This window comes from Mus caroli, unplaced genomic scaffold (assembly GCF_978045245.1).
Source record: "Mus caroli unplaced genomic scaffold, Mus_caroli_1 scaffold_7, whole genome shotgun sequence".
In the NCBI taxonomy this organism is placed as follows: domain Eukaryota; kingdom Metazoa; phylum Chordata; class Mammalia; order Rodentia; family Muridae; genus Mus; species Mus caroli.
The window spans coordinates 3,335,611-3,348,158 of NW_028227262.1; the positions used below are offsets into that span (position 1 = coordinate 3,335,611).

The 12,548-nt window shown below is 47.5% G+C and overlaps 1 protein-coding gene across 1 annotated transcript in view; it reads left to right on the forward strand.

Annotated features, from left to right (window-relative positions):
- Itpr2 (inositol 1,4,5-trisphosphate receptor type 2) overlaps positions 1 to 12,548 on the forward strand; it is a 404,943-nt gene that overhangs the window by 212,458 nt on the left and 179,937 nt on the right. The window contains exons 36-37 of the mRNA XM_085839778.1: positions 799 to 941; positions 3,345 to 3,453. Of these exons, the coding sequence (XP_085695904.1) occupies positions 799 to 941; positions 3,345 to 3,453 (252 nt within the window). The remainder of the gene's footprint in view (positions 1 to 798; positions 942 to 3,344; positions 3,454 to 12,548) is intronic.

Below are 12,548 nucleotides of genomic sequence, written 5' to 3' on the forward strand. Positions count from 1 at the left end.
CATTGGACGGGCAGTCTCAGTGAAGATGTAGATGCAGCAGAAAGAAGGATCCTGAGCAAGCAGGATGTAGTGATGGAGGGGTCAGGACATCAGTGGAAAAGTACGGTGTCACAGAAGCCAAGGGCAGGTGGCCTTATAAAGTTAAGTGTCACCGTGTAGAGCGACTAGCCATGGCATGGTGAGGTGGGGGTGGAAGAGGTACCCCCCCCCACCCCCACACACACACATGAGAGAAAGGTGAGGTCATGGTTCATGCACATTTAGTAACAATAGGGGCTGACATCTGAATTGTAGGGTATGTGCAGCTTGTGTCAGGAGCTGTTCTTGGCACATGCTTTAAGTCTCCACAGCAAACCTGGGTGGCCACTAGCATTCTGGTGTCATGGGAAGGACAACTTCACCCCAGAACAGCCCAAGCACCATTTGTTCCACAACAAATAATCTAGCAGGCCAGTTTTACCAGATGTGGTTGTTTCTGATGAGCATTCCCCTTTATATAATGCCCATACCCTCTTTATAGCATTTCATATAGCATTTCCTCTCATATATACATAGTTTAAAAATCTTTAAATATGCAGATACTGGGAGAGATAGAGGGAGGGGGAGGGTCAAGGAGGGGAGGAGAGACTATGAATGAATGAAATCAGACTGTGTTGAAATATGAACAACAAAAATTTGGTGTTATGGGAAGCCAGAGTCTATCTTGTATGAAACTTCCCACATCGCTTCCTGGTTAGTGTTCTTCCGTGTGTCGCATCTTGAAAGGTGTTCATGTAGGTCCCCTGTGCCTTGTCTTAGGATGTCGTGGCCTCCCTGGAACAGCAGTTCAGCCCCATGATGCAGGCCGAGTTCTCTGTGCTCGTGGATGTGCTGTACAGCCCGGAGCTACTGTTCCCAGAGGGAAGCGATGCCAGGATCCGATGCGGTGCCTTCATGTCCAAGTAAGTGGAGCCAGGCCGGGGTCCTGCTGGGATGGAAGGAGTCAGGCCAGGGGGCTGTGCTGGGATGTAAGGAGCCAGACCCAGGTTGTCCTGGGATGGAGGAGAGAGGGCCTATAGCAGTCTGCTTCCACCCTGCATGTGACCACAAAATCCAGAACACCTGTGATCCTTCCCAGAAGACACCATGGCACAAATAATCTACAGTGTAGGAGTGAGTGGGCCAACCACAGACACGGGATGTTGCTGTTAGTGCAGGGCCCTGTTGGACAGCAGAGGTCTAGGATGTGAGGATGAGGGAGGGAGTTAACTAAAGTAGTCAAAGTTGAACAGTTCTGATCCCTGCTGAGGGTGGAGGTGGTCTGTGTTAGAGAAGCTAGAAGGAGAGATGTGGGGCAGGGGGATGTTTGGCAGTGGGAATACATTACGGACCCCACACCAGGCAGAGGCAGGGTTGCCCCATTGACTTTAGTGGTTAAAGGCTTCATCTGTGTTGTTATAATTATTTTATGGCCAGAGGCTTAGATTCACTGGTGTCTGCCCATGGCTTCCCATCTCTCCAAAGAGCCAAGCGTTCCTTCCATTGGCAATCAGACCTGGAAATCTAGAGCTCACTTTCATTACGAGCCACGCCAGGCCCTGGCACAGCTGTGCACAACACTCTAATGAAGCTGAGTTGGTGAATGTGGAGCCTCAGGCAGGGCTGAGTTAGCTCCCCCCACTTCCTCCAGAGAATCTAACCTATGGTTCCTGCTGATGGATGGCTCTACAGGAGTGGGTGGGGACAGCCTTGGGGAAGGACACGGATTCAGCTTGGCCACAGGCATTGGAATGGGAGACTAGGTTAGCGTGGGCATTCATCTGCCAGGCAGCTGGTTTGGACCCACTCAAATTGTCATCTACTCTTCTGAGAGGGAATCTGTGGTTTTCAGACACTGGATCTTCAGGTCTATGTAGACAAAGGATAATATAAAAGCATGGCTTAGAAAAGCTATAAAATGTAAAACTATTTCTGACATAGAAAGGAGGGACTTCAGGGACAGCATGCACACATACCAGCAATCCCCTGTAACAGACCCGTACCCTGGTCTCTTTAGTATGGCATTCTGGCCTGTTCACTATTAATCATGTTGTGGGCAGGGCCATCAGCCTCACCTCTCCTGTTTCCATTCCTGGCCAGGCTTGCCTTCTTGGCCCACCTCTTCCTGTTCCATGACCAACTTTAAGTGCTATCTCTTTGATGCCTTCAATGACCATAAAATCCCTGGAACAGAATAAAGATTTTTTTTTTTTGGTCCAGTTTACTGCCTTTTAAAAGTACCTCTGTAAATTTTTGTGTCCCTTGTCATGTTGGATGGCTGTGTGCACAGCAGCCTGTGGCTTGCTGGGACTCCGTCCTGAAGCCCCAGCGGCTCATTGGTGAACTGCAGCACTCATGAGTTTAGATGTCTATCTCCAGGTGTCCCCATTAGGATTGTGTCACCTGTCTGAACCCACTTCCTCCTCAGCAAACTTAGTCAGATCCTGGCTCGTCGGGAGGACAAAGAGAGATTCCTTGGGAGGTCCTTTCTTCAACTCTGATGGCTGAGAGCATTAGCTGGGCACTAGCCAGAGGACACGGCTTATCAGTTATATCCCGAGGCCCTCATTCTAAGAGGAGACTTATATCCTATAGTGCTCTTGCTGTGACACTGGAAGCCGTAATTTCCTTCAGGCTACCACCTCACGCTGTTCCTCTAGGGAGATGTGTCTCACGGGGTTATGAAGGACCAATTTCTTAACAACACAATCTATTGGGGACTGAGTTACACACCCCAATCTAATCATCTCTCTTGATGCTGACTCTGGGATTGTTACACCCACGGCACTGAAGTCTTCTGGAATCCCAGTGCATGCTTCATTACAGCGGAAAAAAAGAGCCCCGTTCTTGTCTGAATTGCAGCAACGATCAGCTGCCTCGGTGTTACTCTTTCCCTGTAATGACAGTGGCTGCTCATGTCTACTAAGCACTATCACGCATGGTCACTGTATACTGAGGAATGGGGCGGTGTGTGTGTGTGTGAGTGTGCTATACTGTGGTATCTCCTGCATGCGTGATGGAATAATTAATGTGGTATAATGCATGGAATATAATAAAAAATGTGATGGTACATTGTATGCTGTAAATCTTCTCATACTAGCGAAGTGGATGGGTAAGAGCATCAGAGGCTGAACCTGAGAAACACTGGGATGTATAAATATCTCAGCAAAATATATATATGCTGGTGTATAGTTTACAGCCTTTTGGCATTATGTATCCGATTTGCTTTGAGCCCTCAGCACTGTTTCCCCTCCCAGGTAGCATATTGGATATGTTTTGGTGAGAAAAATTGGTGTCCTTTTCAAGGTTTAATGTTTTGCTTTCAGGCTGATTAATCACACAAAGAAACTGATGGAGAAAGAAGAAAAGCTGTGCATTAAAATCCTCCAGACTTTACGGGAGATGCTGGAGAAGAAAGACAGCTTCATGGAAGAGGTATTCTTTTAGTTTTTAGTATTTGAAAATTAGATTTGATTTTTTTTTCTTTTTAAGCATTTGAAATAAAGTAAAATTTCCAGAATGTTGTATCTGTATCTATGGATTGCAACACGACATTGTGCAAGCACTTCTTTTTTTTTTTTTTTTTTTTTTTTTGGTTTTTCGAGACAGGGTTTCTCTGTATAGCCCTGGCTGTCCTGGAACTCACTTTGTAGACCAGGCTGGCCTCGAACTCAGAAATCCGCCTGCCTCTGCCTCCCAAGTGCTGGGATTAAAGGCGTGCGCCACCACCGCCCGGCTGTGCAAGCACTTCTTATTGGTTGAATAACACCTGGGTGTTATTCCTGTTGGCCATGTTATTGCAGTTTTATGGCGTTTACCTTCATGTTTGGTGTTGAGCTCAGAATGCAGCAGACCGAACGTGTCTCTCATTCGCTGTGCTGCAGTCTGTCTCAGAAGAATGTGTTGTCCTCTTGGATGGAGTATTGGGCTGAAAGGCCTCCTTTGTGGCCCTGGGATTTGAACCCAGGCCCTGTGCTTGCAAGTGCTCGACTACCAAGCTGAGCCCCTGAATTTCCAGGTGACCTTTTGAGGCGATGGGTGATTGAGGTCTAGCACCAGCCTGTAGAGAGAGAGTGTCTGTATAGGCTCACATGTGCTTTTTTAAAATTATAATTACATGTTTATGTTATTTTAGATATATTAATGCCAAGTATTGTAAGATAATACTGTCATTTTAAATAAAGGGAATGGTTGGTTTCTATTCTCAGCTGTATTAGTGAATGCACAGTTGATATTCATAGACATATCAACGTATAGCTTGCCAGTCATTCATTACAACCAACAGCTCAGGTGCCCATTAAGCAGTAGCTAGCAGTGTTTTGATAACCACGGAGATAATTGTAAATGTGAAACAAGAATTTCGAGAAGTTTTTCCTTCTTTTCTCCCCTTTTCTGTTTCAAAGCTAGTTCCTATTCTTTCATGCTTAGCATCAAGCAAATTTTGTACAGAAGCACCTCAGCGTATTTTTAGAGTATTTCCAAAACCGCTAATCGTTTGGTATTTTAAAATGGCAAAGGTTTAATTTTTGTTACTGAATGCATGTGCTTTTTAGGTCCAGAAAGTCTGCTGGGATTGGATTTTTTTTCCTTTTGCACATCCTGAAAAAAAAAAAAAAAGAAATGGGATGGAAAATTGGTTGTCAGTAGGGAGGACTTTGCTCCAAAGTCCTGCATTAGAGGGGGTTGGCGATGTGGCTCTGTTTAAAGTTCTTGTCACATAAGTGTCAGTACCCAAGTTCAGCTCCCAGAACCAAAGTGAAAAGCCAGAATGACGGCAAACACTTGTAATCCCAGAGCTGGGGAAGCAGAGGACCCTGGGTTCCTGAGGTAACCTGGCCTACTGGGTGAGTTCCAGACCAAGGAGAGACTGTCTGGAGACAGGAGCAACTGCAAGGCTGCACACACGTACACACACACTTAGAGTTAAGTATCTGTGTTACTAGTCAAAATGTCCTCTGCTTCAGTTCTACTGTCTGAGCAACAAATCATTAAAATGAATCTAGTCAGTGCCGCTCTAGCAGCTGGCTTTTTTTTTTTTTTTTTTGACATAAGATTGAAGGAAACCTTACAGACTTCGGTGTAAGTTATGGAGGGTTGCAGCTGCTCTCACGTGACCCCTCAGATTGGTACTGCCTGTTAGCTGATTTCACAGGTGCCCTAGGTCTCCAAGCAGAACAATTATGTCAACATAGTTGCTCTGACGAGCCTTACAGTTTGACACAGGAGATCGATTCCGAATGCTCTAATGGAAAGAAGGACAGACATGGGGATCCTGCTCTCAGTAGGCGAGAGTGTTGGAGTGTCTTCCAGGCTGCTCTATCTGAAATTAGCCATTCACTCTCCCTACCTGCTCCTGCTCACTGAAGTAGTCCAGCCTCCTCCTCTTCCTCTCTCCCTCCCTATCTCCCTTCTTTCTTTCCTTTCTTCCGTTTAGGAAACGCTAGTGGCTCACACACATTCGAACCTGCATGCACATATGCATGCCTACCAAACACACTGAAGTAATAGTAAGATTAGTAAGAATGGAGTGTGGGGGCTGAAGAGATGTCTCTGGTTAAGAACACTGACTGCTCTCTCAGAAGCCCCAGGTTCCCTTCCCAGCACTCCCCTGGCAGCTCACACTGTGTGAACTGCAGGAGACCTGACACCTTTTTCTGGCTTCTGAGGGTGCCATGCACACACATGGCCAAAGACACACATACAGACAAAACAACCATGCAAACATCTGAAAGAAAGAAAGAAAGAAAGGAAGAAAGAAAGAAAAGAAAAAAAGAAAGAGGGAAAGAAATGTGATGCCTGCCCTGGTTTGGCGCTGTGATAAAACACTGACCCAAAAGGAACCTGGGTGTAGAAAGGGTTTGGCTCACAGGTCACTATCCACCACTGAGAAATGCCAAGGCCAGAGCCAGAAACTGCAGCAGAGACCACGGAGGGACGCTGTCTACTGTCTTGCTCCTACTGGCTTTCACAGCTAGCTACCTTTGTTATACAGCCTTGTCTGCTTGCCTAGGGATGGTATCAACTTTACTGGCCTTCCATATCAATTAGAAATGAAGAAAATGCCCCAAAGATGCCCACAGGCTGATCTGGTGGAGGGAATTCTTCAGTCGAGGGTCTCCCTTCCCAGGTGTGCCAAGTTGACAGCCAGGATTGGCCATCAGAGCACTTCAGACAAGCAGAGAATCAGATAAACCTCTACAAAAACAATAAAGAGGTGTGTGTGTCTGTGTGTCTGTGTGTCTGTGTGTGTGTGTGTAAATGTGCAAGGGAACATTGGCAGAGGGCTTAGTGAGTGCCAGGGTTCTTACCTTGCTAGTTACCATGGCTACTAACAAGAAAATAAGACAGAAATTTGAGTGTGATACTCTTAGCTTGAAGTCAGCTTCTGGGTGCCTTAGAAGCAGGTGACTCCCTGTTCCAAGGGAACAGCGTAGAAGAGTTCAAGTGTCTGCCTCCAGACAGCACTGGGTGCCCCCTTGTGTCCACAGGTGACTCAGGCCTGTGTGAACTGGTGCTGGGTAGCAGGCTGGGCAGAGCGACTATTCTGCCAGTCACTAGGGGTTGTAGGAAAAGCCTGGGCTTCAGTAGTGGGACAACAGGCAATGTTTCAGGATTGTCTTACTTCCCTGTTCACTCGCACCTTACTGTCTTAAAATGTCTTAACAAACTCACCATCGTTCAGATTTGGAGGCCAAAGGTTAAAATCAGATCAACATGTCAGCAGAGGTATACTCCATCTGGAGGCTGTGGGGCCATATTCATTTCTTAGTTCCATGTGTTTCTTGAGGCCTCCTGCATGCCTTGGCTCATGTACCCTGTCTTAGTTAGGGTTTCTGTTGCTGTGAAGAGACACCATGACCATGGCAATTCTTATAAAGGATAACATTTCATTGGGGCTGGCTTACAGGTTCTGAGGTTCAGTCTTTTAGCATCATGGCAGGAAGCATGGCAGCATGCAGACAGACATGGCGCTGGAGAAGCAGCCAAGAGCTCTATATCTGGCAGCAGGAGAGAGAGAGAGAGAGAGAGAGAGAGAGAGAGAGAGAGAGTAAGAGAGAGAGAGAGAGAGAGTGAGAGTGAGTCCTGGCTTGAACATTTGAAACCCCAAGCCCACACCCAGTGACCCACTTCCTCTAACTAGGCTACATCTCTTAGTGCCAGTATCTAAACATTAAAATATAAGCCTGTGGCAGCTTATCTCATTCAAACTACCTCAGGCTCTTATGTCTTCAAAGTCCATTCATGAACGCCTTCCCAGTCACTCTCCCTTCTCTTTCTTCTTGTTCCTTCTCCCTCCTTGAATGGGCAATCCTTTTATGTGAGACTCTTGTCTCCCTCTTGAGACCCCTGGTTACATTGACTTAACAATCTGGTGTAACTCCTGCTCCTTGCTGAGATCTTTCACTTAATCTCACCTTTATCTGTAAAGTGCCTCAGTCACAGGTTCTTTATCTAGAGATATCCCAAGTTGTGGGCATGTTTGGACTGGGCATTTATCCAGCCTACCACTATAGCGTGCCTGTGCACACACACGGGTGTTGCTCAGGGGGACCACACGTCTTTCTTTTGTGTGTTGAGGGTTTGCAGGTTCAAATCTGAGTGGAGATTTCTTTGAGGTTGTCAGGGGCCAGAAAGAGCCCTGTAGACTGGGGTGTGGGGTGGTATGGGATAGATGTGCAGTGTCAGGTCAGGAGCCAAGATGCATAGGCTGGAGTGCACACGGCTCTCTTCTCTCTCTTCCTCAGTACCCAGGAGACAGCAATGCTGCCTGTGAACCCGGGGGAGTATTAAATAAAACAATGTGCATAATGGATTAAGAAACAGGGCTGACGGATGCTAAGCTAGTTACTGTTGCCTTTGAAACCCAATGCTGAGAACTGAACTAGAGTTATCATGCAGTTCAGAACATCAAAATGATTGCCAAATGAACTAAAAACACTGGTGGCTTTTATGAATGCCTTCTTTTCAGTTGCTGGGGCATGTGGGGCTATAGACGCAGTGAGTTTGGTCTAATTGCTGTTGTGACCTTACTGGAAATACCTGAAGTTGTTCACACCCTGGTGGTGCTCTCTCTTGCTTCAGAATCTGAGACTGTAACCCCCTCTGCCCGGCTTGAGTTCTAAATCGTTAGAGATCTAGGACTGGAAGGTCATCATGAAAATCTTGCCTGTGCTCAGAGACTGACCACCAGCTGTCATCTTCACAAGGCTGCTGACATGGTAACTCAAAGAAAGCCACAGGCCCAAACCAAGGAAAGGCAAACCAAAGCCAAGGACAGAGGCAAGAAACAAGAAAACCAAAAACACAAGCCGGGCGGTGGTGGTGCATGCCTTTAATCCCAGCACTTGGGAGGCAGAGGCAGGCGGATTTCTGAGTTGGAGGCCAGCCTAGTCTACAGAGTGAGTTCCAGGATAGCCAGGGCTACTCAGAGGAACCCTGTCTTGAAAAACCAAAAACAAAAGAAAACCAAAACACTCAGATGAATTGCAGCGATAATCATTTCTGCCTCAGTCTGACACAGACTTTTCCACAACACTCTACATGATCACTTTAGCTTCAGTTTGTTCCGTTTTGTTGGTTAACTAACTAATTAATTAATTAGATTCAGGGGCTTACTTTGTAGCTCTGGCTGTGCTGGAACCTGCTAGCCTGGAATCGACAGAGATCTGCCTGCTTCTGTCTCTGCCCTCCTGGTGCTGACATTAAAGACACAGGCTAGCACACCCAGCCTTGCTGTCTTTTATAATCATGGCATTTATAGGGCTGGTGTTTGCCTGACTTTGGACCTTGCTTTAGGATTCCTTAAGGATGATCCCTTTGGTGTGTGCTGCCAGTTTAAAGAAACTAAGAACCTGTCCAGGGTGAGACAGGCTTGTCACCTAAGCTGCATCCCTGCATCCCCCCTCAGAGCTGAGATCGCACAAAGTCCTGTACCCTACTCCACCTCCCCTTGTTTCTATCCACATGCCACACCCTGTTGGGCTTCTTGAGGGCGGACTTGATCTTCACTGAGAAGCGTCCAGTGTTTAGCACTTTGCTGTGCATACAACCATTGCTGAGCGATGGCCTTCACACAGGCCTTATCACTGTAAGGATGGCAGCAGCCTTTGCTGCTCTAGAGAGAAGTCACTTGAAATCCTGCTTTGCATATCCCTGTGCCCCTCACACCTCACACACCTGCAAAGTCAGACCAGCTGTTCAGACCTTTAGCACAGGAGGCCGGTGGAGGAGCCGTGTCTCAGACACAGCAAGTGTTTAGTGAGGTGTTGTAGCGGGCACCCACTGTGAGGTCTGCAAAGCAGAAAGGAAGATGGAAAGGTGTTATACCCCAAACCCTGTGCCAGGCTCAGTGGGTGCTCAGCTTTGAGAACAAATGTGGTTCTGAAGGACTGCCAGGAGGAGGGCTTCCATTCCCGCACCCGCTCCCAGCTTTGAGAAGAGCCTGGGCAGAATGTGCTAGAGACTCAGCTAATGACCTTGAGAAGACACACCCTGGAGATTTTGAGCCTAGAGGAATCCCTGAACAAAGCCAGGGTTGGCTGCAGCATCCCTAAGTGCCGACCCCAGCAGTGTCAGAGCCCCACAGCACAACATGGGTTAGATCTGGTGGTGCAACTGTTTGGAGAAGGAACAGGCAGTCTGAAGAGTGCACAGTCTGAAAATCAAGCATCGGCTTGATCTGTTTCAGGATGAGACCTCTCATAGCCAAGTGAACCCCGCACCAAAACCTTGTTGTTACTTTGTTCTCACATCCATATCTAGAAGAGCTGTCAGCTAGGTAACATGCTAACTGCATCCACTCAGATGTAGAGACTTGCAGAGCCTCAGACTCCTAATCTTCATTTTAAAACTAAAAAGAAAGGCAGAGGGGGAAAGCCTTCCAGTAAGTGGCTCGTGCCTCTAAGCCGGCAGATTGTGAACACAAATCCCGGGTTTCTCCTGCTTCTTTCTACTGTGTTACATTGTGAGTCAGGAATTAAGTAATGCTGCTAGACCAAATGCTGCTTACATTCCATCTCATTCTGTCAAGCTCCGGCTGCAGACTCATTTTTCTGCTTCTGTCTTTAGTTATTACCACAGGTAGTTCAGATAAAGGGTGGTACAAGGAATGGCTGTCCCAGAAGACTAAAGCTAGCCCAAGATAAAGTGATTAGGCTCCGAGACCACAAAATTCCAGTCTCTCCACAGTACTGAAATTCCAATTTATCCATCAGTCTGCAGGCACGAGTTCTTCCGGGAGGCTTTTGTTTACAGCCGGACACAGATTCTTCTCAAGAATTTTCGTTTACACTGTAATTCATTTAAACCATGTAACAATTAAATCACAGAGAAATCACCACCGAGAAGGTAACAGCTGTGTCAGAGTTTACACAGCAAAGCACAGTGGAGTCAGGACAGACCCAGCTCATGTAGCTACGGAGTCTACAGTGAGAGTCTAGGTTCCCCTGTGAGGCTGCCTCTCAATGCACTGAGGTGTCAGCCACAGAGCTGTAGGAGTGCTGCACATGGCTGCGGAGGAAGAGAGAGCTTTTTGTTAAGGCAGTGCAGACCACAGACCACATTTCATCTGTGTTTGGTGGTTTTTGAACGTCTACCATGTACCGAGTCCTTCAGCATTGCATCGGCTTGGTTCCTGCCTGTTCCACCTGGAGCCCAAGACTCTGAAGCCTTTCTGGCTATTCCCTCCTTTAAGCAAAACAACACCATCAGTTTGAGTGTTTGCAGATTGCCCAGTAGAGTTGGAGGTTCAGTTTTTTACAGTTAGCTTTTGTCTGAATTGTAATTACGATTCAAATCTCAGACTCCACTTCTTACATAAGCACAGCCTGGGAAAGCAAAAGAAATGTGTTAGGCACATAGCAAGGTAGCTTGGTATGAGGAGCCCAGGGTATCTAGTGAGACCTTGGGATGATTTGAATGAGAGAGAGAGAGAGAGAGAGAGAGAGAGAGAGAGAGAGAGAGAGAGAGAGAGAGAGAGGCCGGCCTAAGGGTACTACAGAAATGTGTATTTAAGTGATTTCTATTTGAAGCATCAAGCCCACTTACTTCAGGTTCTCTTGCCCTGTCAGAGTATAGTCAAGTGGGGCGGGTGGGGAGAGTTGTTGGTCCCATAGCAAGCAATAATCCCACAATGCCAGTGTGGGATTGCTATATCAATATACCAACCTCCAGGGTGCATGTAGCCATTGATTTAGGAAAAGCATAGTTTGTGACCTATGGAGAACTGGTCATCTCTTAGGCGGAGTCAGACGAGACTTCTGCCTCCCAGGCTCAACATCTTATTTCTCAAAAGGACAGCCCTGATAGAAATTTCATTCTGCTCTTCCCAGTCAGTGAACAGTGCAAACCTCAAACCTTGTAGAGCTACCCTCCCCGGGGTTGGGGTGCAGGCAGCCTTTGTTTCCCCACAGGCTTTGCTCCCCATCTCCTCTTCTCCCCCTCTTCCTCTTCTCTCCCTCTGTGACTTGTGTCCCTTCCCTTTCCCCGGGAGAGCTCTCTTCCCCTGGCCCAATGTTTTCTCAGCTCTTCATTGGATAGCCACTTGCTTCTCCCTCATCCTTGGAGTCAGGAGCACGCGCGTGCATGTGTGTGTGTGTGTGTGTGTGTGTGCTTCTCCACTGCTCCCTCAGGGCTGATTCCTGTCCTACTTTTGAGATCCTAGCACTTTCTGGGGTGGAGGTTTTGACTACATCATCCTGACACCTGCCGATATTCCCTCCCTCCCCTCCCTCCATCCAGCTGACCCTTAGGCATATCTAGTGCTATAGGTGACACCCACTAGTCACAGGGTGTTTCCTTCCATACCATCCTGCTGTTAATACTCTAGCCTCTCAGCTCTCAACCTTTACCCCTTCTGTGACCTCTCTGCTCCATCACCCTTCTTGAGACCCCCTGAGAGTTTGCACCTCTAGGAGCCACTGACTATGCAGCCCCTAATCTGGAAATCCCAACACCCAGTCCTCCACCCTGCTGTCCACTCCCTTTGCTTTCAGCTGTGCCCCGTTTGGCCATCCCTGGACTTAATCAGGACTTCATATCCCTCTAACTTCCCACCCACTCAGCTCGTTCATCCTAGTGTATATTAGTCTCAGGGTTAATAGTCCACTGGTGAGCAGCTGAGGCAGGAGACTAGCCATTTATCCCTAAGGCAATCTGGTGTAAAGGGGGCAGGGTTACCTCTCCTAAGGTGTTGGAATATTGTTGACCAAACATGAGGCAAGAGATGTGAGATGGGCTACAAGGACAAAATACCATGCTTTCCCCGGCACAACTTCCACAGATGGACTCTCAGATTAAGTCATTTGGCTGGCTTTCCATCTGCGTCTCGCCTCTTTCTGCATAAAGCCAGGATTTTGAAAGTTCCCTTTCAAGACAGCTTCTGCTTGGTTGTGAACGTGGGCACTGTGTGATCTCCAAGAGTGAAGTGGCTGAGGGATCCTGAGGCTGAGAACATATGGGTGACAGTCTGCTTCTCCTCAGCGTCTGCGCCTCCTAACAAGACATCTGCTAGGCTCTCCCGCCTCGGAGCA